The following is a 27,251-nucleotide window of genomic DNA, read 5'->3' as shown; positions in this document are numbered from 1 at the left end:
CTCTCTCTGACTTGGGGCCAGGTGAATGCTCAGAACCTCTATTTCCACCCAAGGGCTTGGGAAGAGGCTCCTCTTTTACACCAAACTCAGGCAATACAGTGACAAAAGCAGTGAAGAGGCAGAATACAGCTCTGCTCATCTACTGCCAAAGGTTCTCCGTTGTCTGTGAAAGGTCCCACGATGTGACAGCAGCTTTTGCAAGATGAAACAAAAGACTTTGATGTAAGTCATTACGTGAAAGGAAATGGTGAACCTGGAGCATTCTCCCCCTTCTCTTTACAAACAAGCACATTCCCTAGATGATGGATGCACTCATTATGTTTTATATTACACATAACACTGCAAAGGCTGTACCTGCAGCAAGGCACAGAAGGTCCAGGAGCCAGGAGCTTCATTACCAGCTGCAGGAGAGACATAGTCTTTCCTGGCTTGGGGGTGGATGTGCTTACACAGATCGTTAGCAAGGAAGCCAAGAGCAGGCCTACACGGTGTGAGCCTGTGTCAGGCCCCGGGGACGTGGGCATTTCTCCAGCCTGCTGCAGAGCACCCCTGCGAGGCGTCCGCTGCAGCTGCTGCCTCCCTCCTGTCCCCTCACTCCCCGCCAGCAGGTCCGAGTGCTCACAACTTGTACGAGCGGATGTTTCTCAGCTGGATCCCTCCTGCCTCGGTGTCCAAACCCAGCAGCTTCCTGTTCTGCAGATACAGTAGGGCGTGCTGAGGTGGCTGGGAACGTGTCGTAATTCCTGCTTGGAGGGGAACCATGCACATGACTGATGCTGGCAGTGGAGCTGCTGCCTGCTGGAGCAGCTGCTGCAGAAAGCTGGTGAGGGCTCCATCTTGAGATGCAGGAGTTATGGCCGTGTTTTCCAGGCAGCGTAAAACCAGCAGGCTCCTGGGGTCGGGGGCTGTTTCACCTGGAGCTTCCCCACTGCTGAGAGCCAGGCAGAGGTGAATGCAGTCAGTCACAATCCAAGCCTCTGCGCTGGCCCCCTGAGCACATGCAGTTGAGAGGGAAGAAGAGACAAGCCCCGTGACTTGCTTACTCTGCTGATACTGTGCTCTCTTCTTCACAGGAGGCAGCCAGGGCTTGTGTGGAGACCCAGGGATCCCCTCTCACGGCATTGGGCTGGGAGATGACTTTGACGTGGGCAGCGTGGTCCGGTTCAGCTGTGAGCCCGGCTACGTGCTCCGGGGTTCATCCGAGAGGTCCTGCCAAGCCAACGGCTCCTGGAGCGGCACTCAGCCGGAATGCGAAGGTACTTTCCCAACCCCACATCCCCTTCCTGTGTCACTGCCTGTCCCCAGCCTTACCGCAGAGTCACGGCAGCTACGCTCTGGTCGATTGTCAGGGACGGCCTGGTGCAGTGAGAATAATGCTGTTGTTCGTCGTGTCCTCCAAATGCTGCGTGTGTCGAGGAGCCTCAGAGTTCCCCTTTCCAAGCACGTGCAGGTCACATCTCACAAGGGCCTTTTTCAGCCTACAGGATGTGCCACGTTTTTGCAAGGGTTTCAGGCCATTCAGGTTCGTGCCAACATCTGGGCTGAGATGGAGAGTAGGAAGAGCTGTTGGGAACTGGTCCTCACATCCAGTCATCCCCAGGTCCAGGGGCTCGCTGCAGGAATCGCGTCTCTTGGTCTACATCACGTATCCAGGTTGATGATTGGAAATGCTCCAGTTTGGCCTAAAGCCTGTGGGTATCCTGGACTAATTCAGTATCACTTTATTGAGGAAATTCAGCAGAATGCGAAATGCCAATAGCTTCACATCTCTGATAGAGCTGGAACTGGCCCATGCAGGAGTCATTTACCCTAAGCAGAAATGCAAAATGCAAATTATAATCCAGTAAGCATATTTTAGTATTTGAAAGCCCCAAACCCCTTATTTTTCCATTTGAAGGAATCAAGTAAGACCCTACAATCCAATCTAATAATCCCCCAGCTGGATTCTCTGAGCTCTGCTGCTCACTGCGGCTGTTACAGAAAAGCATTTAAAAACAAACTGGGGAAAGAACAAAAGCTGCAATGAAGCGGGTACCCAGGGCAAGGAGGCCTGGGCAAGTGCTTCTCTCCAGCTGCTTCAAAAGCTAAAAGCTCAGCGTTTATAAACGAATTGGAAATACATTCCAAATTGATGGAGCTCTTGATTGAAAGGACACTAAATCATGTTATTAATACACTCGGGTCTTGGGTTTTCTCCGTTCTCTTGTTCTTTCAGTGGAAAGGCTCTGTTCATTAATCTCAGGGGAAATAACCCATCAGGTTTCCGGAGGCAGCAAGATACAGATCCCTGGAAGAATTTTTTTCATTCTTTATGCATAATAATAACATCATACCTATAATGTAGTCGTTTAATGTTAAGTGCTGACTGGCCAATATAGAGAAGTAATTCACAGTGATAAACCATGTGCTGGGCTTCTCATTTGTATTCACAGCGAGTCTCGAGCACTACAAGGCGGTGTTCTGCTGCACTTGGTTATATTCAACACTCTGCAGCAGGTATTTGTAGGAGAGGGAGAGGAAAGATTAATTTGGGGATTGAATTCAGGGCAGTTGAAGATGAAGCTGGAGTGCCCAGGCAGGTGCTTGGAAGGAATGGCATGGAAAGCTCTGGCACAGCCCAGAGCCACTCAGCTCCTCCGTGGTGCATTAGGTCTGTGACTCAGCCACTTGTTTGCTGCTCGTGTTTGAGGCAAATCAACCCTGATGGGGCTCCACAGGTTGCTGGCACCCGCCTGCCCAGGGGATTCGGTGCAAATTGCTCTGCAGATTTGCTGCTGGGGGAGCACGGAGGGGCTCAGCCCCGACACGGACCCACGGCTGAGGAGCCCGGGCAGACAGAGGACGTGGTGCAAAACCCACAGCATAAACAGGAGAGAGGAGCTGCTCTCCCCATTGCAGAGTGAGCGAGCGTGCTGCTCTCATAGCTTCAACCACAAAGCCTCTGCTTGACTTCTGAGTCAAGGGGCTGATGTTTGACCGTCTCCTCCTGCACCAGGACCAGTCCAGCTCTGATCGTGCAGGTGGGAGCAGCAGACTTGTTGGAGGGTCACCTTGACACTCGTGGGCTCTTAATCCCAGTGCCTTTTACCCACTAGAACATTGGTGAAGAAATCCAAAGGGGTAGGCAAGCAGGGAGAAGTCACAACTGATTTTTCCAAACCGTACAAATGGTTTGGAAGTGAGTTAATTGCAGGGACTCCTTCTGGGACTCCTGCTCCAGTCTGGTTTATAGCTCTGGTTTTGTTGTCCCCAGTAAGAGCAGCTTCCCAGGCCTCATTTGTTTTAATTTACAGCAAGCTTTTAAAGTGTAAATGAAATTTTAGATGCTTTTTTCCTTCTTTCTCCTTCTTCCTGATGCCCATCTGTGCTCACTGAGGGGCAGAGCAGGAGTGGGGCTCATCAGTTGCACTCTGCTGTGCTCCCTGCTTCTCTGAGAACTTGAGCAGGGTGTTTGCTTTTATCATGTTTATTGTTTCTCCAAGTGAACTAAAACGGCATCCAGAATGAGGTGGGATGGGATGGGGCTCTGGCTGCTCTTTGGCAGCTTCAGCAGACAGAACTGTGCTTGTTTTAAGTGATAACACTGGGAAAAGAATCTGAGTTTTGTCTCGTTCCCATTTGACTGCTGAGGACACGGGAGGTGGCAAGGCTGGGATTTGGGTCTAAGCTGCTTTTTCCTTTCTCTGTCTGCATAGTTAGGTGGGTTACGAGTTACTGGTTAAATTAAACAGCATGGAAATTACCAGCCCTGAAGCAAAGGCTTTGAAACTCCAAAGGCTCTCAGCTGTGTCTTACTCCAGCAGGAGGTGGTGCCTGATGTGTCAGACATCATTAGGAGAGGGTTTCAGATGGCAGCAGAGCCCCAAAGAAGTACCACTGGTAATAAAGATTGGGTCAGAGGAGGGGAGCATGCAGAGGACACCGCATCACACACCACCTCGAGTGCAGTCAGACGTGCACTGATAGCAGTCATGAGCCTTCAGCTTTTCCCTGCTGCAGTTCCTGAGGAGCAGGGCTTGCTGCTCCTTGCAGAAATGTGCCTTCTCTTGGCAGTGGGTGAAAGAAGGGCCCTGAAACAAGCCCCTCGCATGGTGTTCAGGGAGGAATTTGCTGGGCAGGGCTGGGGGAACTGAAAGCGTAGAGTGGGTAACAGCACTTGCCCCTTGCCCTGCTCTGGATGATGCTGCTGTGGATAATGGGGAGAGCTCAGTGGCCTCATCTGACCATACCCTGAGCATCACTGGTTCCGAGCTGAACAGGGCGCAGAGAAATTCCCTGCTCCCAGCAGTTTCTCACTATAAAACATGTAGGAAAAAAGCAAAGGATGGCAAGGGGCGAATCTTAACGAGCTTTTTCAGAAAAAAGGCTGTGTGGACTGGAATGAAATGAATTATTGCTGAGCTCTGGAGCACCTCTGAGCCTTGTGATGTTTTATATAGCAGAGACCACTTTGTAGCTTCCCAGCTTCCCCCCAGCAACATCAGGATCACAGGGAGCAGCTCTGGCTGTCCTCGGTGGGGAGTTCTATAGCAATCTCTTAAGTCCCAGGGATGCCTGAAATAGCTCAGTGGGGTTTGGCATTGTAGGAGTGCCTGGTGGTGCACCGTAGCTTGGCAGAGGTCTGTGCTGGTGCACTACAGACTGTCTTGGGTCTTTGGCACGGATGGGGATGTGTGTGCTGGCTGGGGTGTGAAGGGTCTGGTCCCCTTTGGTTTCTCTGTTGGGTCTTCTGCAGCGTGGCAGAATCCAAGCCCTGGGTGAGGGGATGGGATTGGATGGGTCGGGTCTCGGCACTCTGTGCACTCCCTGCTGCAGCAGAGAGTCCAACTTCCCCTGTCACATCAGTCGGTTCAGCTGAGCATCGCTCCTGCAGCCCTGCCCTGGTAAAGCAGCAGCAACTCGCAGAAATCCCCATCTGATGCTGCTGATTTTCACATCATTTTCTTCAATTTTGACTTCGGCTTAAATGTGATTGGGTTTGAGATTTGTAAGGAGATGGGAGTGGGTATGGCCGTGGGACTTCAGGCTCTTTAGGATTTATGCCCTGTTCAAAAACCAGAGCTAAATGCAGTTTTCTTGGGGCTTGATTCATTTTACATCCGCCACTGAAGCCAAAGGGAATTATTCACCCCCTTACTCTTCACTTGTGTGATTAAATCCTATTTGTATTTAAATTACGATTTTAAAAGTTCAAACCTTTCATCCTTACATTTATGGCTGCTTTTATACCTACCCTGTACAGGTCACAGCTGATGCACACTGCAATTAAACCATTCCCATGAGTCCCTCTAGTCACAAAAATCGTATTTTCGGGTCATCTGCGTGTGTTTGGCCCCATGCACAAGCAGAGGAGGTTGGGCAGGAGGGAACGTATGAGCAGGCAGGGAAACAGTAGTTTAGAGCTTTTTGTGAGTTGATAGACTCTGACTTTTATCCCAGCATCTCTTGGAAATGACACCGTGTATCACAGAGACGTTGGCTGCAGGAGAGATCTGTAACAAGAGCGCACCTCGGATGATGGCAGAGCCACGCAGAGCTTATGTGCACACAGTCCAGAATGGTTATTAGCTTCCTCCTGTCAGACAGATACGCCTGCAACAAGCTCCTCTGTTAACAGGCTGTCAGCAAACTAAGCAACAAGGCAGAAGAAGACTCTCCTTGCGTTGGTGGCCTCTGCTCATTGCTTCCCTGCTGTGGCGTGAAGCTGCATCTCCCCATGGAGCGTAGCTGGGAATACTGCAGGGTTGTGGCAGGGAGGGCAGGGATGGCTCACCCTCTGCATGCACAGGCCAGTGCTCCGCAGGGCTTGTGGCATTTTGCTGGGGAGGGGTGGGATTGGAATTTCCTTGTCAAAGAGCTGGGATCTGTGGTTTAAGCCTTGCCTTGTTCATGTGATTTTCTTCTGTGTCCTGCAATTTCAGAGTAAATGAGGGTGGGTGCAATTACTGCAGGTGCTTATTTTGTCATGACAGGGCTTTGTGCACCAGCATTCACTGCCATGCCTTTTTATTGCTGATGTACTTTAGGCATAAAACTTGGGCACTGACAAACCTGTAATTGTATTCCCACAGCATTCTCCCTCCTCTGAAAGCATAATTGGCTGTAGCTGGGCAGGGAGCAGTGCCACAGTGGGAGATCATCAGGCTCCCTTCCTGCTTCCATTCCTTTGAATTTTACAAAGCTGTTGGCTTTGTGAAGGGGCCAGAGGCAAAGTGGCTCACTGGGGTCCAGGCTTCCAAACTCCTGGAAGATGGAAAGACTCCAGGCTTGGCCCCCACCTGCTTTAGGAAGCTGTAGGACCGGATGTGATATTGAGAGCTGGGATAAGACCCTGGAAAAAATGGGCCCAAGTTCTTCCTGCAGCCTGGAGGAGCAGGAAGAGGTCACTCCCAGGCTGCTTGGTGGTGAGCTGCAGGATCCGTGCGGGAGAGGAGCAGGGCTGGTGCTTCGGGACTGACCGGCTGCAGGAACGGAGCTCTGATTTCAGTCCCCTGGCCGGGATGGTGCACGGAGCTTTGGGACTTGCTGCCTGCCAAAGCAGAGCCCTGCTCCAGGCTGGCCAGTGGTGTTTGGGATCCTGTTGGACTGGCATAGCTTATTTTCCATGGAATAGCGTGTTCTGTCTGAGCTGATCCAGGGGCTTTGCAGCTAATCTCACTTTGATTGAGAGCAGTCCATTGCAGGGTGACAGCCTTGTCATTTGCTTTGGGGGTGTTTTACGACTTTGCCATTCTGCTTTCTAGTGATATCCTGTGGGAATCCAGGAACCCCCAGCAACGCCAGGGTTATATTTAATGACGGCCTGGTCTTCTCCAGCTCCATTATCTATCAGTGCCGGGAAGGCTACTACTCCACGGGAGTGCTGAGCAGGCACTGCACGGTGAACGGGACGTGGACTGGGACCAGTCCGGAGTGTACAGGTGAGCGCTGGGATGATTCCTGGAAGATGAGGTGAGTGATGCTGCCAGGCTCCAGGGACGGCTTGTCAGGGCACGTTGGATGCTCGCTGTAGATGTGCACACACACGTGTGTGATAAGGAGCTCTGTTAAACTGACAGCAGCTAAAACTACCTCAGCCTGCAGCCTCTGCAAGTACCTAATGGAAAGCTCTTGCTTTGGGTTTGTTATTTTCCAGTTGGATGAAGGGAGCTCTGTAATAACCTCATGAGTAAATGTCAGCCTGCCTGGAGGGGCTCTGCGGGGCTGCTGCTGAACGTGAGCACTCCTGCCTGCTGGCACTGGGACACGTGTGGGCAGAGCCTCTGCTCAGAGCCCCCAGTGAGCGCGTCGTGTTTCCTCATGGCTCCCACCCACAGGTGCCTGCAGCAGGAACGTGGGTGATGGAAATGTGGTCTTACACAAGAGACAGTAACTAGGGCAGAGAGAGGGATGCCACTGGCAAACTCTCTTCCACCTAGCCCAGATCTGACCCAGGTTTTCTTTAATGTTTCATGTGTGTCAATACTTCATCTTGCAAGGGCTTGGTGCCATTAAGACACTGTTTGGTCCACTGGGTAGAAACAGTTTTCTCCCTATGCTGTAGCCCAGCCTGCTCCATAGCTAGTGCTACTCTCCACATCTTCTGTGCAACAAATACTTCCTTCTCCATGATGAGGGGGTTACATCCTGCATTGAAACACTGAGAACCCTCAGGTTTGTACTTATTGCAGATCTTAGAAGTGTGAGACAAGGGATGATCAGCCAGAAATGCTTCTTTTTCTTTGGCAGTGATCAACTGTGGTGACCCTGGTGTGCCAGCCAATGGCATTAGGCTGGGCACTGACTTCACCTACAATAAAACTGTGGTATTCCAGTGCACACCTGGGTATATGATGGAGTCAGACAGGGCATCCTCTCTAACCTGCACGAAAGACCGAACCTGGAATGGCACCAAACCTGCCTGCAAGGGTAAGATTGGTTGTTTTCAGTATCGGAGGATACAAGTTTCACAGGCCACAGACTTCTTGTAACTTGGAACACGGTGATAGGCAGCAGCTACTGCAGCGTGCCTGGAGCCCACCTCCTTGTTGCTTGGTCTTGTCATTCAGTCTGTCCCCTGTGTTTATGGCACTTGCACAATTTCCTCAACATAGCATGAACACCTTGCTCTCTTTAGGTCTATCAATAATCACAGTGTGCCTGGGAAGGAAGAATTGCTGTTATCCCTGTGATAGAGAAGGGAAAGTGAAGCACGGAGAGCAAAGTGACTTACTCTGTGCTAAACCCCAGATCAAACTCACGTGAAAGACTGTGTTTTGCAAGCAGCCACTTTGTGGCATCCTCCAGAAGTCTGAAAATTATTTCTTCCAACTCCTTTCATTATTTCTCAGTTCTGAGATTGCGTCTGTAGTTCAGCGATAGGAAATGGAAATAATAGAGCAGTGGCAGGACAGGCTGGATCTCTTCCATAAGTGTTTTACCCACAAAGCGTAGATAAGAATTGTAGCAGCATCTCTGTACTTCTTTGGCAGTCTGGAAAATTCACCTGTCATGATTCTGATATAACTACAGACCACACAGAAACTTCCGAATACGCTCCAGAGCCTGTAAAGAGCAATTCTTACATTCCTCTTTCATCCTCTCCACTGAGCTAATGTTGCAGGAATAATGCAGAATGGGGCCAGGGTCTCATTTGGAGGCCAGGCCAATTTGCATGAGCTGAGCATCTTTCCCAGTGCTCCCCTGAGCTGGAACGCAAAGTGCTGCAAAAATGTCACCTCAGAACGCCCTAGAGCGGATGAAATACAGACTGGTTGTTGATTCAGCTGCTAATCTGAAGCTCAGCCCGGTTGTCCAAAGTGTATGAATCTTTCAAGGCATCTTAGATGAGTTTTCACACTGAGTCAGAGTAGATTCTTGCCTTGAAATGAGCACTGACTCAGAAATCTGCCTTGGAGATTTGGGGTGGGGCTAAGTCCAGACTTCAAAGTGAAATCATGGGGTTTACAGCTGCACACACAGCTGGAAAAGTCTGTTCAGCCCCTGCTAGGCCAGTGCCAGGTGATGCTCTTGTCCTGAGAGCAGGAAGTAACTTAGATCCTAGGTGGATTTGCTTGATAGTGGAAATAACGATGCTGAGAAGTGACGAGAACTGACGAGCTTTTGTTTTTCCTTCAGCTATCACCTGCAAATCCCCACAAGCCATTCCCAATGGGAAAGTGGTGGGCTCGGACTTCAGCTGGGGCTCCAGTGTGAGCTATGCCTGCCTGGAGGGGTACCAGCTCTCCCTGCCCGCCGTGCTGACCTGCGAGGGGAACGGGACGTGGAGCGGGGAGATCCCTCAGTGCTTCCGTGAGTAGGCAGCCACCAGCATTCTCATGCATGAACTGGGTGCAGGGCTGTGCTTTAAACCCATTTGGTTGCCCTCTCTTTGACATCTCTGGTCTCCATCTTGCGTGTTCCTGTCCACCAGGCATCTTTACAACTGGTTGTTGGTCCATGTATCTCCCCGGTGACTGAGTCTTCTGCAGTCACAGCTCTTGAAAGAGCCAGAGGCCATAGGAAAAAGAACTTTGGCAAAAGGCGCTGTGTCGTTGCAGCAGAAGTTGGGAATGTTTTGTGAAGGCAGAGCTTTGGCTGGGTGAAACCTGTGTGCTTGATACAATAGCTAATGCAAAAAAAATAGTTAAATGTCTTGTGATGTTAAAGGCAGATTGGAGTTTCTTCTCTAGGCTGAATGGCTGGCAGCTGCACAATAGCCATTTTCATATTAAATCATACAAAGCCCTCACTGTGTTCCTTGCACCTTTCCCTGGATCTTGTATAATTAGTGGGCTTTCTGTGTGACACGGAACCCTCCAGTAATTTGACATCGTGCAATTAGAGATACATTTTAAAGCTAAGCATGCTGTTAGGGAAAAAAAGAAAGAAAAAAGATGGGGAAGAAGGTGGAAGTTAATGAACAGGAATTGACAAAAAGGGAGAATTACAAGGAAAGTAGCCAGCAATGCCTTCTGCCGCGGCTAATCCCCTAGGCAAGCACAGAGCTTGATGACAGGGAGTGGTAAGGTTTGGCCCATTAATAGACCCATCATTAGCTTATTAACGTGGCTCGGTCTTGCGGAGGTTCATCGCAATCCGCTTGTCTCTGCCTGTTGCAGCTGTGTTCTGCGGTGATCCGGGGATACCTGCTCAGGGCAGGAGGGAGGACAGAGGCTTCACGTACCGCTCCTCCGTGTCCTTCTCCTGCGTAGCCCCGCTCGTGCTGGTGGGATCAGCCCGGAGGTTCTGCCAGTCCGACGGGACGTGGAGCGGGACCCAGCCCAGCTGCATAGGTAAGGGGAGACCTCTCTGTCGTGAAGAGAGCTCTGGGCGGTCACCTCGCTTCTCCGTCTGTAGCAAAACTGGGTTTCATTCGTGGACTTGCAGAAATGAGCACTTGCTCCCCCTGAGTTCAGAATGCACAGGGGTGACGTTTGAGGCTTGCTGCTTCAATTCAGTGCCTGTCGCCATCATTCCTGCCCCTCATGGTGGTCAGTACCCCAGGGCGTCCAAGGAAGAAGATCTCCTCCCTGTTCCTGCTCAGCACTTTCCTTGGCCAGCCAGTGGGCAAAGAAGTGTCTCTGCAGGACTTCCAGATTAACACTTGCAGCCTGGGCTGCAAGGTGTGAGGGCTGCTGGCTGCACAGTGCTGGTTTCTGTGCTGCTTCCAGGCTTCCTTGGGAACCTCCAACCCATCGATAGTAGCAATGGGGCTGAAAATGCAGTTTGGCCACATTCTTCAGGTGCCCGTTTTCTGGGGCTTCCAGAACCCTTTGGAGCCCCAGGGAAGTTTATAATCATCATGAGTCACAGCATTTTTCACTTGTTTAAACCTCTGGCTGCACTCTTGAACTCCATGGCTCCTGTGGAGATAAACTGCATGGGCTGTGTGCTGTTACCTGAACTGTGTGCCTGAACACCACCATCATCCCTTCATGGGGGCACTGGGGGCAGAAACACATCTCCAGCTCTTCTCTGCCGTTTCAACCACTCCAGCTCATCTCAGTACATCACCAGTTAGAGGAATGTGAAAAGACTCGTGGCCAGGACCTCCACGTTCCCAACTGATTTCACTGGGAGCTTTCTCACGCACAAAGAGTTGGGAGCACCTGCCTAGTGTTGTAAATACTGGCTTTAAATGATTCATCACTTACTTGCAAATCCTTCCAATGCCTAAAGGGTCTGACAGCAAAGCTGAAGGGGGACTTTTTACAAGGGCCTGTAGGGACAGACCAAGGGGAATGGCTTTAACCTGCCAGAGGGGAGACTGAGATGAGCTCTGAGGCAGAAGCTCTTCCCCGTGAGGGTGCTGAGGCGCTGGCACAGGGTGCCCAGAGAAGCTGTGGCTGCCCCATCCCTGGCAGTGTTCAAGGCCAGGTTGGACACAGGGGCTTGGAGCAAGCTGCTCCAGTGGAAGGGGTCCCTGCCCGTGGCAGGGGTTGGAGCTGGAGGAGCTTTGAGGTCCCTTCCAACCCAAACCAGCTGTCTGGGATTGAAGCCAGTAAATACAGCTGTTCATGCTGCTGCTGAAACACACTTACAATTTGTCTCCCTAAAACAAACTATGAGCAGGGAGAAGACTCAGGTGTCTACAAAACCTTAACCTGCAGAGTCAGTGCTGACACAAGCAGCTGAACACAAAGTGTTGTATTTATTCAGATCTCACCCAGTTTTGAGATCCATTAGACTACCAGAGCTACAGACCCCCCAGTGCAGCCAGCTCTGCCCTCCACCCTCTGCCATCCATCACCTGCTACCTCATCCAGCGAGGGGGCTCTTTATTTATTGTAGACACTGATTTATCGGGGGGCTTCCATGGAAACTGCATCAGTGATAAATGACCAAAGCTCAGCAGGACCGAGTGATGGAAGATGAATTAGCTTGTGCTTCACAGCCCCACACTGGCCGCATTTTGTATCCCTTGTTAGTTACTCACTGCAGCTCCAAGGACCTGGGAACAGCACCAACAAGTGCATAATGTTGCAGTGTGAAGAGATTGATTAGTCAGATCATAAAGAATAAAGGCATAAAAATAAGCCACCGTGCCCTTTAGGTGCAGATACTGTGCTCCAGTGTGCTATAGCTGCAGGATATAGTGACCAGCTGCTTCTGTCCTGCTTTGTTGGATTGTGGAAACTTTCCTTAGTGTATTTCTTGTCTTGCACAGTCCTATTAATAGGAGTATTTTGAGTTATTTAGAGAGGAATTTGTTGTAGGGCTCATGATCCTTCTCATAGCACTGTTGAGCAAGTTGAAAAAGGAAGGCTGGGAATCCAGAGCAGACTCTCATCTGATTTCTCTGAGATCCAGCTCCCTGCTAAGGGAGCTACCCCTGGCTGGGTACCAGAGCATCCCTGTGGCTAGCACTGCAGATTAGCTCAATCCTGTGATCCCAGGAAGCAGAGAACCTGCTGCTGCTGAACCGCCTTTGAGACAGAAGTTTGGAGTGCTGTAATAATGACAACGCATCTCTTCCTTAATTCCACTGATGCCCTGCTATTGTCGATGCGCTGGGAAGAAAAGAAAGTGATAGATCCTATAGAGGGGTGGCAGCAGGTATTCCTCTGAATTGTGTGTGTTCATCTTCTGATACATTGAGGCCAAATGAGGCATAAAGAGAGATTATGTGTCTGAGGTACATTGAAATCTCCAGGCCCCTTCTATCACTCGGGGATAGCGAGGTTCCAAGGTGCAGTGGCCAAGCTGAGCCCAGAAGGGTGAAGGCAATGACCAGGGCATGGAGAGGACAGGTCACCGCAGCCCTGGGTGCAGGAGAAGGCACAGCCCTCGTGAGCAGGTGCTTCACTCATGTATAGGTCAGGGGAAAGGAAGAGTTGTTCCTGACACAAGAGTTCTGTTCTTTTGTTTTCTCCCCGGTGACAGAGTGCCTCTGGTTAGTTCGTGTTGCAGCAGGCAGGGATTTAAGAAACAAAAAGATCCATGTACTGTCCATAGTTGCTGTGTATTCCTTCAGTAGCAAGGTATTTCTGTCCTGTCGCAAAGGCACAGCACGATCCTGTGTGGAGAGCAAGGGAAGCTCTGGCGTGGCTTCCACAGCCCCTCTAGAACACTGGCTCTGTTCTTTCCTTTGCAGACCCCAGCCTCACGACGTGCGCGGACCCCGGCGTTCCTCTCTTCGGGATGCAGAACAATTCCCAGGGCTACCAGGTACTGCCCCGGCAGCAGGGTCCCGCAGCTGCACCCCAGTCCTTGCTGTGGTTACCCACATCTGAGTCCAGGCATGGATTAACGTGTCCTCCCTGCAGCAGGACATCCCAGCGTGCTCTGTTAGACCCCAGAGCGCGTTCGTCTGGGATTAACTAGCGATGTGTTATTTATGATATTAATTACAGTGCTGATTAATAGCTATTGGTGTAATCAGTATTCACACTGGAGACATAATTTCCATTAATTTTCAGACCAAATTCTGTAGGTGGTTTTCTTAATCTCAGCTCCTCTATGGTATGAAATCAAGTAGAAAGGAGGGAAAAAAACAAAGCAACTCCTCAGGGTGTTCCGTCTCCATCCTCCACCACCATCCCCCTGGATGTCCCTTCCCTGCTGTGACTGGGCCAGGATAGTTGATTCATGTGGCTACTCCTCCAGAGTGGATCTTTCAGTTTTTCTGCTAATTAGTTATCTTAATCCTGGGGTTTAATGAATTAATTCTAGTGCTTAATTAGTACTGAGACACTGTAACTGTGACTTTGACAAGAGGTGCCACTCTGAGAGGTGCACGCCAGAGAGACAGAAATCACACCCCTTTCTAATAGCACCTGTGTTTGATGCTGGCTTTGGTATATTTAAATGGCAGAGCAGCTTTGCCTGTCACTGAAGGAGGGGAACTCCGTGCACAGTTAAAGCTGCAGCTCTCCAGGGACTCTGGGAGCTTTCAACAGCAGGCTGGCAGGGCAGTGAGAGCAGAGAGCAGGTGACTGCCCTCTCCAGCATGCAGGAGATGGAAAAGTGATAGAAGTGTTTCTGTATTGCGGTCACGGGCGAGCCACGTTGTGCTGGCGCGTTCAGAGGTTTGTCTCCCCTTGTAACAGGTGGGAAGCATCATCTTCTTCAAGTGCCAGAAGGGATACCTGCTGCAGGGCTCCACCACCAGGACCTGCCTCCCCAACCTGACGTGGAGCGGCGTGCAGCCCGATTGCGTCCGTAAGTCTTGGGAGAGGCTTGGCCAAGGGAAACGGGTGCCGTTCCCCGCGCTGTGCCTTGCGTGGCTCTGTGCTTCACTGTGCAAATTGCTGGGGCCTGGGGGGAGCTCTGGGAAAACAGGTTCTTGAAGAAAAGGGGGATGGCGCAGCCTGGTGTGTCCCGACGTGACCACACCAGCAGCCGCTGCTGATCGCAGATGGGTTCTTCTGACTTGTTCCTTCCTCAGAGGCGTAGTTTCAGGTGAAACTTTGTTTTGTGCTTCTGGAAACGCGTTTGATGGCTGAGATGTGAGCTCACGCTCCAGGGACCCAGGTTAACATTTAGCCAGAAGGGCTCTCGAGCAGAGCGGTGTTTCTCCTCATCTTTAATAACGTGTTGCTCTTTCTTTTAAGCCATCTATCATCTTTTCCCAGCTACACCAGAAGGAGTTTAATTTAATGTGTTTAAGTGGTAATATCCATCACGGCCTCTGTATCCTAAGTATTAAAAAGCTTTTGCCTCTCCCTTGCGAGGTGGTTTATTGGTGAGATATTTTTCCACTAACAAACCCCATAGGTGCTTATTCTTTGAGTGGCCCAACTGAGACACCAGCTGCAACAACTCTGGCACATAGCATGAGGGGAGAGGGGGTGCTGGGGGGGTTGAAAGAGAAGATGGTTTTGGTTTACCCGTGCCAGCAAGGTCTGCTGAGGTGTTGCTTTTGGGATTTGTGTAAAGCCTTCTCCCCCCACAGCACGTTGTTGGATGAAGTTACTGCTAATGCGTGCTGAGCTCCATCTCTGAGCTGGGCTGCGGTCCCAGACCACGCAGGTTTGGGTTAGCCTGGCTTTATATTTCATCCTCTGTAAAGCAGGGGTGAGGATAATGCCCCATGAAGGCTGCTGAGGATTTGTTCTCATTCATGAGCAGCTTGAGAGCTACAGACAGGGCAGTTTTACAGTGAGGGAGGTTCCCATCTCCGTGATTTGTGTTGTAGGTCCTCAAGGAAAGGCCTGTCTTCAGCAGGACCTGATAGAGCAGTGTGGGCACATGCTCAGTCTGGTGGCAGGGAGCTGGACAAGCTTAGCTTTGATTTTTGTGGCCACATCATGAAAGTTATTGAGAGTTACAGGAATTGATGACTGTGGCACGCTTCTGAGGACTCACTGTGTGATCCTGTGGGCAGGTGGGTGCAAATTATTACTGGAACAGTGATCCCATGAAGAGGAGTTATGCAAAACCAGGTCTGTAGCACACTTGCTCCAGTCACTGGCTTAACTTACTGGGTCTAATGTCCCCTGAAGGCAGTTTTTAGTCTTCAAGTAGACTTGGGACGCAGTTCAAAGGAAGGAGGAAAGTGTCCTTAGCATCGCTTGGTTTTGACATTTTTCCAATGAAAGTCAAAAATCCTCATTTTCTGTTTGTGGAAGCTGGAACTGAGGTAAGGATCCCGTGAGAGCTTTAGCCAGAAAGAGCAAAGCAGCCACAAAGCACAGGAAGCTGTCTCGTTAATTCATCTGGCTGGGAAAAGTCCAGGCGTGGCATCGTGTCCCTCAGTGAGCAGAGACAGCTTTTGCTGACAGAAGCTTTTCTAAGAGATTTCTTTCCCTGCTGACGTCGCGGTGCCACTCTTCTGCCTTGGCGTACAGCTGGGTGGTGAATCTCATCTGTTTCTTTGTGCTTTTCAGCTCACCACTGCAAGCAGCCAGAGACCCCCTCCCACGCTAACGTCGGTGCTCTGGATTTGCCATCTCTGGGCTACACCTTGATCTATTCCTGTCAGAGCGGGTTCTACCTCACCGGAGGATCCGAGCATCGAACTTGCAAAGCAGATGGCAGCTGGACAGGAAAACCACCCATCTGCCTTGGTAAGAGCGCTGAGAGCTCTGCTCTCACATGTGCTTGCTCCTCTGCAGGGGGGAGCATTGCAGCCCCAGAGAAGACAGCTCACCTCTTAGACCTGCACCAGCAGGCCAGGAGTCCCCTGTGCCTGCCCCATCCCTGGCAGTGCTCAAGGCCAGGTTGGACACAGGGGCTTGGAGCAAGCTGCTCCAGTGGAAGGGGTCCCTGCCCGTGGCAGGGGTTGGAGCTGGGTGAGCTTTGAGGTCCCTTCCAACACAGAGCATTCCGTGATGCCATGATACTCACAGCTGTGGTTTGTCCCCCCTCTCTCAGCTGATGTTCGCCCCAGTGGAAGGCCGGTTGGCACCGCGCGGGACCCGCCGCTCACCAGGGTGTCAGGTACCGTAGCAGGGCTCACTCCTCCATGAGACACATTAGCACTCGATCTCACCCTTACCAGGGCCCTCCCTTCCTGTCCAGAAACCCGGCTGTTCCTTGTGGGTATTGACACTGCTGGGCTGGTGCAAGCAGCCCACGTGCCCCATCCCAGGCATGCTCATGGAGAGCGGACAGGAGGAGTCAGGCACCACCATCCACTGCCCTCCCCTTGGCACTCTGGAGATCCAAGCCCTCCAGGATGTTTACATGGCACCTTTTCTTTTTAAAAAGGGGCTTTATTAGCTTTTCCTAAGAAATTCTTTTGGGGCTTGGTTTGTTTTTAAAACTCCGGTGTCATTTTTTGTCAAAACAACAGAATTAAAGTCATCATCTTGTTTGCTCTCCTCTCCTTCTCTTCGTACTCAGGGATAATAACACAGAGAGTGGGTGGGATTTGAGATATTTGAATATGTATTTGTGAATTCAAAGAAAAAAGGAAATCTGCTCTATTTTGATTTCTGAGAAATGGAAATAAATGATATTGCTTTTGTTTTGATGCATCCCCAATTGTTGTGGTTTCCAGTGCCTGCTGATGTGTTTGCAAAGAATTCCCTTTGGAAAGGCTCCTATGAATACCTGGGGAAGAAGCAGCCTGCGATGCTGTCTGTCACTAGCTTCGACCCTGCCACCAGTAAAGTCAATGCCACTTTGATAGACCACAGTGGCGTGGAGCTCCTGGTGTCTGGTAAGGGAGTTGATGTAGACATCTCTAGGGATCTACATGTGGTACAAGTGCAGTCACAGAGTGAGGGGCAGCGTGCTCAGCTGTGTGCCTGATGCTGATGCTCTGGTAGAGCTGTACAGAACCACCCCGGTTTGAAGTCTCCAGTCTTTTGATTGGACCAAGACAAACAAACTCATGTACCTCAGTTTGCTTTGACTCTACCTGAAAGGCAGCTCTGCCCAGTCCATCATCCATTCCCTCTGTGCTGGAGTGGTGGACTTGGAGTTGAAGATAAACAAGGTTAAATGATGCGAGTGCTCCTTGTCTTGGCCTCCATGGAGCACCAGATTGTTACTGATCCAGTGACATAACCTAAGCATTAATAGTTGAGCCTCTTCCCATGTGTAAAATACCTTTAATATCCTGGGGGGTGGACATGGGATTGTGTGTTCATGGTGTGTTCCCAGCACCTGTACGGGTAGGAGGCGGAGGAGTTGTCCACTCTGAGGTGATGAGGTGATTACTGTCTCATGTAGAGAGTCAGGTACTTGAAACTCAAGTAGCATCACTGTGATCTAGACATGAGAATCACTTGTTTTTCAGGCATTTACAAGAAAGAAGACGTGCACCTGCTTCTGCAGGTTTACCAAATAACGGGGCCAGTGGAGATCTTTGTCAACAAGTTCAAAAACGATAAATGGGCTCTAGATGGACACGTAAGTGCACGGGCTCCTCAGACACCAGCTCCCCCCACACCACTTCTCCCCTTGCTGTCACAATCCCAGCTTTTCTCTCGCTGAAGCTGAGGAAATAACTCCCTTAGTTGGTGGCAAGATGAGGCTGCTGTCCTCAGTGACCTGCTTGCTTGAAGGGGACATGCGGCACTCTTCCAGCACGCGACATGACAGTTGGCTCTTCGTGTTCCCTTGCAGCTGTATGGCTTTTTATTGCCCTGCAGTTTTAAACCTGCAAATCTTCTGCATAACGCTGCAGGAGAAACCAGCATGATTAATCCCATTTTAACGTTTTATGTCTGTTAAACATCAAGCTGGAAGAGCTGATGTTCCCTTATGGAGCCAACTTCTCACCCCAGTTTCCTTCCTTTGAGATGTGAGAGTTTTAGCAAGTTATTGGGCAGTCAGACTTCTTGAGAAATGCCACAATTTTCTGGGGAATCAAATCACAATAATGCTATGCATGAACTTGAAAGAGACCGTGTTAAGATGGGTGCTAAAAACCCAGGGAGGTGTTGAACGCATCTGTTGGTTGATCTCTGCTCTCCTGGCCTTGCAGGTCTCGTCAGAGTCTTCAAGTGGCACGTTTGTGTACCAGGGCTTTGTGCGTGGCAAAGGCTTCGGGCAGTTTGGCCTTCAGAGACTTGGTAAAGTTCCTCTACTCAGTGCTTCTTCCCTTGAGTGCTGAAAGGAGGATTTTGGTTGTAGTGGAGGTTTCCAAACAGGGAACATTTCTGCTGTCCCTGGCTTTAATTATCAGCCCTGCTGGGCCACATCTTTCTAGCTGGTTTTGAGCCATCAGGTTTAACCTAACCCTTTCCACTCCTCTCGGAAGAGGAGCTGGTAGAACCCAACCCAGCCACTCAGTCAAGTGCCCTCAAATCTCTGTACCCCAGGGGGGAAATAGAGGTTTCTGTTGAAAAACAAGGAGCTTGGAGCCACAAAGTGCACCTGGGCCTTTTTTCTCCATGTTGCCGAATGCCAGACCCAAAAGCCCAGGTCCCATTGCTACCAGAAGTGTCTCCATCTGACTTTCAGAAATCACAGAGGCACTTGGGCTTGGGCAGCCCAAGGCCTAAGCTCCTAAATACCTCTCCAAATGTGCGCTGAGCTTTGCAGTATCTTAGGAATTTTGGAACCTGACTCTGGAGTCTTGTCACCTTTACAGAGAATTAGATGCTCGTTATTGCAGCCTTTAAAAGTCTCCCGTAAAGCCTAACATTAAGCATCCAAGTTTGAGCATTTTGGTAAGATAAAACTATTTACATCTTTCTTTTATTGCAGTTCTAAATAAATGATGGTGCCTGAGCTAGGCTGGATCTCCGAATCAGCTCGGAAGCTTTTGATTACCTTGCCCCTTATTCTGTTGTTGAGGATATAACCTGTAACTCAAAGCAAACCTCATTTCCTACAGTGCTGTTGTGAAATGTGTTTACTTCTGCTGTGTTTCAGACATCAGCATGATGGAAAATGATCCAGAATCAATAGGACACCATTTTGCATCAAACAGCAGTTCTGTGGCAGCTGCCATTCTTGTGCCTTTCATAGCCCTGATTATTGCAGGGTTTGTGCTTTATCTCTACAAACACAGGTGGGTTTCAGGAATGATGCCAGAAGGTGAAACAAAATCAAGGGGCTGGCAGAAGTATTTGTGAGCTTGTCTTAAGAGCACTTCCCCTAGGTCTGGTTTCTCACTGAATTCAGAAAGTGAAAAAATGATGGAGCAAGCATGCATGGAGGGGCAAGGGTGTCGGGAGAAGAGAGCATTGAGGGCTTTTATGACCGTTAATAAGATTTGTGGCAACATTAAGTAGGATAAGGCAAAGTAAATTTCATCCTTCAGCGTTCAAGCTGGCTTTGCATATGGTGTAAATTAGTGATTTCTCCTGATCAATGCATTGCTGTGGAAACGTCGCTGCACTGCAAAGCATCACGCAGACCGGCTGCTCTGAGGAGGGAGCACGCTGTGGGCTACAGCAAAGCCCAAGGAGCTGCTGTGCTACAGACCTAGAGCAACATCTTCTATAGATCCCTTCTGCCTTTACCCTCTCCAGAAGCAGCTTTGTCCTCCCCGCTGACTTCACGTCTGGGCTGCTCAGTGGCTCCCGCAGGAGTAGCTGTGACCTCTGGATTTTCTCTCTGGCATCCTGCAGGAGAAGACCAAAAGTCCCGTTCAATGGCTACGCTGGCCATGAAAACACCAACGTCCGAGCGACGTTTGAGAACCCAATGTATGACCGGAACCTGCAGCCCACAGACATCATGGCCAACGAGACGGAGTTCACAGTCAGCACCGTGTGCACAGCCGTATAGCGCCGTCCCCTCCGTGGTGAGTGCGGCGCTGCCGCCGCTTCCTCCTGTGCGTCCTCTGGAAATGCTCTGGTGGAGCAGGGGCTCAAAGGAGCACCCAGAGTGGTGCACATTGCCCAGGAGATTGTCTCTGCCCAGGGCAGGACCTCCTGGGCACCAGTGGCAAAGCAAATCCAAAAGGCCCATGGTGAGAACAGTCACTGGGGGAAGGGGGAAAGGCGTCTCTAGCAGAAATGGTTCACTGTGTGACTCCAGCCAGGGTGCTCTGCACGGGGATCACAGGAGGGTAAAGCAGGGGGTTAAAAGATTTACTGCAGAGGCACAGAGAAATAACTTGATAAACCAAAGTACCCTGTGGGCTTCTGACAATGACAGGCCAAGGGGAATGGCTTTAACCTGCCCGAGGGGAGACTGAGATGAGCTCTGAGGCAGAAGCTCTTCCCTGTGAGGGTGCTGAGGCGCTGGCACAGGGTGCCCAGAGAAGCTGTGGCTGCCCCATCCCTGGCACTGTTCAAGGCCAGGTTGGACACAGGGGCTTGGAGCAAGCTGCTCCAGTGGAAGGGGTCCCTGCCCGTGGCAGGGGTTGGAACTGGATGAGCGTTAAGGTCCCTTCCAGTCCAAACCAGTCTGGGATTCTATGACTGTAACTGCACTTCTAGATTGGAATGTTCTTAGATAAGGAAGCCGTTGCAGGCTTTCCTAGCATTTCTGTGTGTAATAACAAGCTGTTTCTCTCCTCTCACCCTTCCTTTCCCATTGCCCCAGATCCCTCCAGGGTTGGTGTCTAGTGGATGATTGTGTTTCACCACACGAGTCTCCGTCCATTCCCTCCCCATCTTTCTCCTCCCAACCTTGCTGAGGCTGTGGAGAAGCTGCTGCACCTCGTTGGATGTTGTGTTAGCTCTGAGAGACTGCTGCGTTGTCCTCTGTTGTCCTCAGCCACCCTCTTCATCCTGCCATGGATAACAAAGCCAACCAAAGGTCTGCTCCGGCACAGCCACCCTCTCCCAGCCTGCTGATGGGTCTCAGCCTGATGTCAAGACGTGGGGAAGTGGAGGACCTGGGAGGTGAGGTGATGGGAGGGCTCTTACCGCCTGCTCGTGGTGATGTGTTCCTGGAGGCAGCAGTGGGGCTTGTGGGGTCCCACCAACTGCACCCACTTTGGGAATTGCTTGGGCAGCGCAGAGGTAAAAGCAGTTTGCAGTGCACAAGGTGTTGAGTGGGGTTTGTGGTGAGCACCAGGGTGGGACAGGATGAGCACTTGCTTTGTCTTTACTTGGGGGTTCTCTGTGGTTCATTTCTTCGTTGTCTTTTCTAACCCAGGGTTTTTGCAGAGGAAGTTCTCAATGGGCCCGTTTCAGTGAGACCCTTTGCAAGCTTTCCTCTTCTTCCCTCTATTTAATTTTCCTTTAGGCATCCTTGCTGGGTTTCTTCTGCCCCATTCTCATTTCAGGCAGCTCTCGGGGCTGGTGAGGAGATGTCCCCTATCTCTGGCCTTGTCCCAGCAGCTTGTTGATCTTAGCTGTGCCCAAATACCCTAATGAGGAAATTGCTGACAGACACAAAGGGACAAAAACCTCTTTAGAAAGAACTCTAACAAATAGTGATTTCCCCCCAGTAGCATTCAAAAGCCTTTGCCCTTTCCGTATTGATCCTCCAAATGGCAATGCAATAAGAGTTTTAATTTCTATCCAAAGCTGTTTCCTTTATTTCCCAGGGGTAGAAAGGTTGCCTTGGCTTTCATGAGAGCAGATAAGGCAGCTTGACATTTTTCCTCCCTGATGAGAGTGATGCTTTGGAGATGGCGCCGTCCTCCTCTTTCCTAAAGAGGGGAGCTGCTCTTGTTGATTCTGGGCTTTGCTCTGTTTGGTTTGAGTTTGAGTCACAATTTCCTAGGCCAGGCTGGAGCCACGGAGCACAGCTGGATGTGGTGCTGCTGTAGAGCACTGTGTGGCAGCCAGCAGCTGCTTCTTACAGAAGACTTGATGGGAAAACAGAATGAAAACAAATGGGGTGGTGTTTACATCCACGTTTGCATTCAAACCTGGCTTTCCCCTAGCTGAGGTTTTGTCTAATGAAAACCACAGGGCAGGGTTTTTCCTCATTTGTTCCTTCTTTCACTCTGTGTGTGTATATGTATAAACAGATTGTATTTTTTTTACTTCTGTCTGTTTTTTGGCACTCTTGGAGCAAGCAGCATCCTACAGCCTGAAGGTGAGCAGGCAGCCTGCCTGAACTTGCCGTCTCTGCTCCCCGGAGCCTGCCAGGGTGCTCTGATTTAGTCCTGAGAGGTGGGTGCAAGAGCGAGAGCCCTGCTCGCAGGGGACAGTCAGGGAGACAGAATGCACAGAGCAGTGGAGAGAGTTCCACCTCCCAGCTGGCTGTGGGACTGAATTCCTTGGGGTAGCCAGGCTGGGTGGCAGCAGTGCCCGCTCCTCGCTGGGCATCTCCGGTTTGCAGGACACAGACCCCAGAGCAAGCTGAAGGGTAAGGGAGAGCCTTGCAGTTCATCAGTTGAGTGGCTGCAGTGAAGGCAGAACCAGGACATTCCCTGGTTCCTTTGCTTGCATCTTCCACAGCTGGTTCCTGCCTTCAGGGCTGTTCTCAGAGCCCATGTTTGAGCCCTAGGTCCCTTCCAGCCTCAGTTACTCTGCGCTTCATGCCTTTGGCCAGCCCACAGCCCATTCTCCTGGCCCTTGTCCCCATAACACAGCTGGGGGACCAGGCACCCGCACCCATGCACACCCATCTGTCTCCACTCAAACCCACCCCAACAGCAGATCCCACATCTGCCCTCCAGACCTTGCTGAATCCCCCTCATTCAGTGGAAGGGCCAAGGAGAGGCGTGGTTCAAGGTGTGTAAAACAAACCTGCGATGTTTTACCACCGAGGCAGAGAGAAGGGAGGCTCCATTCAAGCTTGCTGCTTTCAACCCATTCAGTTCCATTTTCTGCTGTTGCCCAAGCCACAAAGGAAGTGGAAGGGGTGTTGTCCCGGGGTGTTGTCCCATGGTTTTGCAAGCTGGCTGGGACCCCATAGGTGACATTCTCCATCCCTGTGCCCAGAACTTGCATTAGCTTAAAAAAATAAAAAATAAAAAAAGGTAAAAAAAAAGAAAAAAGGTAAAAAAAAAAAAAAAAAGAAAAAAAGAATTTAAAAAAGAAAAAAAAAAGCCCTCTTTTGTACAGAGATATATTTTTATGAATCAAAAGTTTGTACAGGTAAAAAACACAATGTAAATGTTTTTTCATTATTGTAGTAAACAGTAGTGGAAGATCAGCTTTTTTTTGTAAATGTAATAAAATGTATAAATCTGGTTTACATCCAAGTGTACATATGTAATCTATACATACACCAGCTTGTCTGCAGTATATCCAGTTTAATTTATCTGTCTCTGTATATGAGGCTTCCCCTCGTGTTCAGGCATTTACTGAATTTGAAAGCTATTTTAAATTTTTGACTTCAAATAAAATATAAATTTTTGCATTGCTTTTCTTACATTCCCTGGTGCCTTTTTCATGAGCTGCCAAAGGTTTCTTCTAGGGCCCTCCAGATGCCGACCTGCTCATACACACACATGCTCGCCTCGTGCCCCAGCTCTTGTGAAGGCCCCACAGCAGTGGATGGAGGAGAACTCAGGCAAGACCAAACCCCTTTGCCATCAGCAAGCTCTTCCCTCCCAGCTGGGACCCACTGTGGTGTAACTGGGTGAGCTTTAAGGTCCCTTCCAGCCCAAACCAGTCTGGGATTCTGTGACATCCGTGTGCTGTCCCTTCTGGTGCCCTCCTCTCTTCTCACTTGCTCTTTTTAAGCTGGAAGTTACTTTGGCAGAGTTTTCTCGTTGGAAAGGGACACTGAATATGTTGTTCTGTGTCTCCTGTTGTGCCTTTCCTCCACACCCAAGGTCAGGAAGGTGGAATGATGCTGCTCAGAGTGACACCATGGGGTGACAACCCTGTGCTTCCATCCCCCCTTAGTTCCTTCTCCTGTGTCTGGGACTCCAAATGAGGTGTTTTAGAGCTTAAAAGCCAAGGCTGTAAACTGAAACATCTGCAAGGGAGCAAAACTTCAATCTCTTTAAGCCCTAGAGAAAGGCACAGCCAGGCAACAAACCAGTCATTTAGTTGCTGTTGTAATCAGCCTGGACGGAAGAGCTCCGTGCCCCTGCCAGAGCCGTGCAGTCTGTCAGTCCCTGAGAGCATGTTAGGAAGCTGCTTGTTGAGTGTCTGCAGTTCCCAGGTGAGACATTCCCTCTTCTCCACCTGATCCGTGCGGGTGGTGGTTCCCCAGTTGCCAGCCATCGTATTGCTGCTGGGTTCTGGAGCCGGAGTCTCCTGCAGAGGGTTTAGTGTCCTCCTCAGAGTGCATCCTCTGGGGTTCTTGCTGGCATCCTCAGCGTGCAAATGAGCACCGTGGGGCTGCTCAGCCCCAGATCCCATAGTGCTGGGCATTGTGTGCATGCAGTGTTGTACATACCCCCACAGCCACTTGTCCTACATCAGCCAGTCACGAAGGAGGCAGCAGAAGCTGAAGGTGCATGGAAAAGCAGTGTCCCAGTGGGAGAGGGCTGCTCAGGGCTCCCAAACCCTCTGCAGAGAAATAAATGCCTAAAGCACACTGGTGCATCTCCCCCCTTCCAGCAGGTACTCATTTAACCAGCCCAACAAGCATTTACAGAGCTAATTAACAGCAATTTGTATCAGTGCTTTGTAAATGAGTGATTAACTCTTCAGCTCTGCAGCCTCCTCCCGGCTCTGGCTGCCTCTGCTTTTTGGCAGAGTTTAGCCTGAAGAAAGCAAATATTGTGCTTATTGTTTCAGTTTGAGAAAGCAGCCGCACTGCTCCTGTCTGCTTCAGCCTCCAGCCCTGGTGGAGTGCAGTGTACTGATGGATGCCACTGGCTCTGGGGTCCGTAGGTCCGTGTCTGGGCAGGGATGGCTCTTCCTCCTCACCCTGCATCTGGTGCACTGGGAGGAAGGAATTGCAGTGTAGTGGCTGCGCTGATTTCACTCCTCAGCCCTCAGAGCAGTAGGAACTGAGCTTGGTTTTACCTTGCTCTGTAGCTTTCTGAAGCAGGTGCTCAGGGTTTCGCTCCTGCACCTAAGGTGCTCTTGGCTGGAGGATTTGCAAACCTTAGAAGAGGTTGGTATGGAACAGCTGTAAAGAGCCTCCAGAGCCATGGTTTGGGGAGCTGGGGGCAGTTAAAGCACCTTAGAAAAGTTACTGGAGTTACCTGGGGGGCTGGGAAGATGAGGAGCATGAGGGGATGCCAAAGGGATGCAGAGAGCGGAAGTCGGAAGCGGTTCCCGGGACTTGAGCTGCAGTGGATTATGCTGCATCTCCTTGAGCTACACCGAGGCCTTGGGTAAAACACACTTGGTTTTATCTCCTAGGAGGATGCTGAGATTGTGCAGATTCCTCCCATCCTCATCCGACCACGAGTGATACCAGATCCATCACAGGGAGCTGTGGGATGAGCAGCAACCACAGTAAATCTGCACCTCAGTGAAAACCCCGAGCATGACATATCTTTGTGTTCTTTAACTGGGATCTTGCATCCAGAGGGAGGAGGGGAGCAGCAGCCAGGATGCCTCTTCAGAAGCGTTCCAAGCACTAAAAGGAGAAATAGTTCAGTGCTAGGGGGGGAAATGCATAATTCATTTTCCCAGACTTTGGAAGACCAGAAGTATTTGTCAGAGCAGAGAGGAGGTTGGGGGTTATTTGTGGCTGTGGGTGGAAGGTGTCTGTGAACTGGGCATATGAAAATCCCATGGAGGGGGATTGTGGGGGTGGGCAGAGCAATGCCAGGGGAGTCCTTCAGCCACCCTCGTGTCCTTGTCAGCCAAATTAAAGGGCTTGGATTTAAGATGCTGTGTGACAGCAAACTGCTATAAATGAAGCTGGTTTAGTTATTTCAGTAAAGAGAAAATGATTCCCCTTGTAGCCAGGTGAGATAATGAATCATTATCATCTTACCAGTACATTTACTGTTCCAGGCTCTGTGTACCCTTGGTGCCTGGCTGTTAATTGTAGGATGTCACTGCCTTGTCCAAGTGCCCTGGGAGCTTTAACCGTGTCCCACAGCCATGAGCAAATCCTTTCCCCTCCATGCTGTGAGTGGCAGCGCAGAACACTCGGGGTGGTTCCCAAACAAAACACAGGAAATAACATCTGGATTGCTCCCAAAGCTTTTCCCAACCCTCCAGCTGGTTTGACCAGCTGCTGGAAGGGAGCACTGAAACCCTTGGGACTGTTGCTTTTCTTCTTCAAACCTCTGCCGGTCTTCCCTTGCTCCAAGATTTACATTTTAACCTGTTGAAAACCCTCATTCAGATACAAACCAGCAAAACAAACCCAGGAAACCCTGAGGGCAAAACAAAGGTAAGCTTGAAAAATGGGATCCAGGGGCAACAAAAGCCCCTGAGCAGGAGGAAGCCCAGAACAGGGTGTTCTGTACCCCCCCGGCTGCACTGGCTGCTCTCTGCCCTGCAGGAGGCTGGAGCTCCATTGCTTGGTCCTTTCAGATCCTCATTTTTATTCCCTTTAGTTTTTTGACTTCTTGCTTCCCCGCTGCCGTCCCAGTTTGCTGTCCCTGTGCTCCATGGACCTGTGCTGGGCTGGGAAGAGAGCCAAGGGGAAGAGCTGTCTTTGCAGCTGGCATCAATACCGGTCCTTGGATAATTGCTGGCAAAACCTGTCTCCTGAGCTGAGGTGGGATTTTTTCCTTTGTCCCTCCTTTCTAGAAGCTGAAATAACGACTTGTGAGGAGAGACCCGGCCTCTCGGTCCCAGAGCTTTGCTCTGCCCTGTGCAATCCACATTCAGAGCAGGATGTCTGCAAGACCTTGTGAAAAGTCAGCCTTGCTCTTTGGGATGCTGCGGGGTTCACCCGGACCCATCAGGCTTGTGGCACTGGGGGGAGGAGAGGGTGGGCATCACCCTCAGCTTGCCCAGGCTGCAGGGGGGAATTTCAGCCTGCAAAGGGGCCTTTTAATTCATGGGATCCCTCAGGCTTTCTTGAAATCCTCCTGGAAATACCCTGGGATATAGGGCTATTAAGGTAGATCTATTTGCCAAGCTGAAGCTACTCTTTACTTTTCCCTCTTCTATCAAACTACTTTATATTCTTATTACTGTATTGAC

At 50.5% G+C, this 27,251-nt stretch overlaps 1 protein-coding gene across 3 annotated transcripts in view; it reads left to right on the top strand.

Moving 5' to 3' along the window:
- Positions 1-22,164, top strand: part of CSMD2 (CUB and Sushi multiple domains 2) — a 259,895-nt gene extending 237,731 nt beyond the window's left edge. For 2 of the 3 annotated variants that reach the window (XM_057403460.1, XM_057403458.1), the window contains 15 exons: positions 1,074-1,256; positions 6,744-6,920; positions 7,729-7,908; positions 9,118-9,291; positions 10,101-10,274; positions 13,076-13,149; positions 14,031-14,142; positions 15,810-15,989; positions 16,297-16,362; positions 16,925-17,086; positions 17,669-17,781; positions 18,359-18,446; positions 19,252-19,390; positions 19,953-20,128; positions 20,875-22,164. In XM_057403460.1, coding sequence (XP_057259443.1) covers positions 1,074-1,256; positions 6,744-6,920; positions 7,729-7,908; positions 9,118-9,291; positions 10,101-10,274; positions 13,076-13,149; positions 14,031-14,142; positions 15,810-15,989; positions 16,297-16,362; positions 16,925-17,086; positions 17,669-17,781; positions 18,359-18,446; positions 19,252-19,390; positions 19,953-20,112 — 1,982 coding nt within the window. In that variant the 3' untranslated portion in view covers positions 20,113-20,128; positions 20,875-22,164. Of the gene's footprint in view, positions 1-1,073; positions 1,257-6,743; positions 6,921-7,728; positions 7,909-9,117; positions 9,292-10,100; positions 10,275-13,075; positions 13,150-14,030; positions 14,143-15,809; positions 15,990-16,296; positions 16,363-16,924; positions 17,087-17,668; positions 17,782-18,358; positions 18,447-19,251; positions 19,391-19,952; positions 20,133-20,874 lie in introns of all 3 variants that reach the window. The other variant, XM_057403459.1, reaches the window with a different exon arrangement.
- The last annotated feature ends 5,087 nt before the right edge of the window (positions 22,165-27,251 follow it).

This window comes from Pezoporus wallicus, unplaced genomic scaffold (assembly GCF_028554395.1).
Source record: "Pezoporus wallicus isolate ANWC-B61680 ecotype Strahan unplaced genomic scaffold, APGP_CSIRO_Pwel_v1 contig_8232, whole genome shotgun sequence".
Classification (NCBI taxonomy): domain Eukaryota; kingdom Metazoa; phylum Chordata; class Aves; order Psittaciformes; family Psittacidae; genus Pezoporus; species Pezoporus wallicus.
Note: the sequence above shows the minus strand (reverse complement) of the source record. Positions and strands in the feature narration are given on the sequence as shown.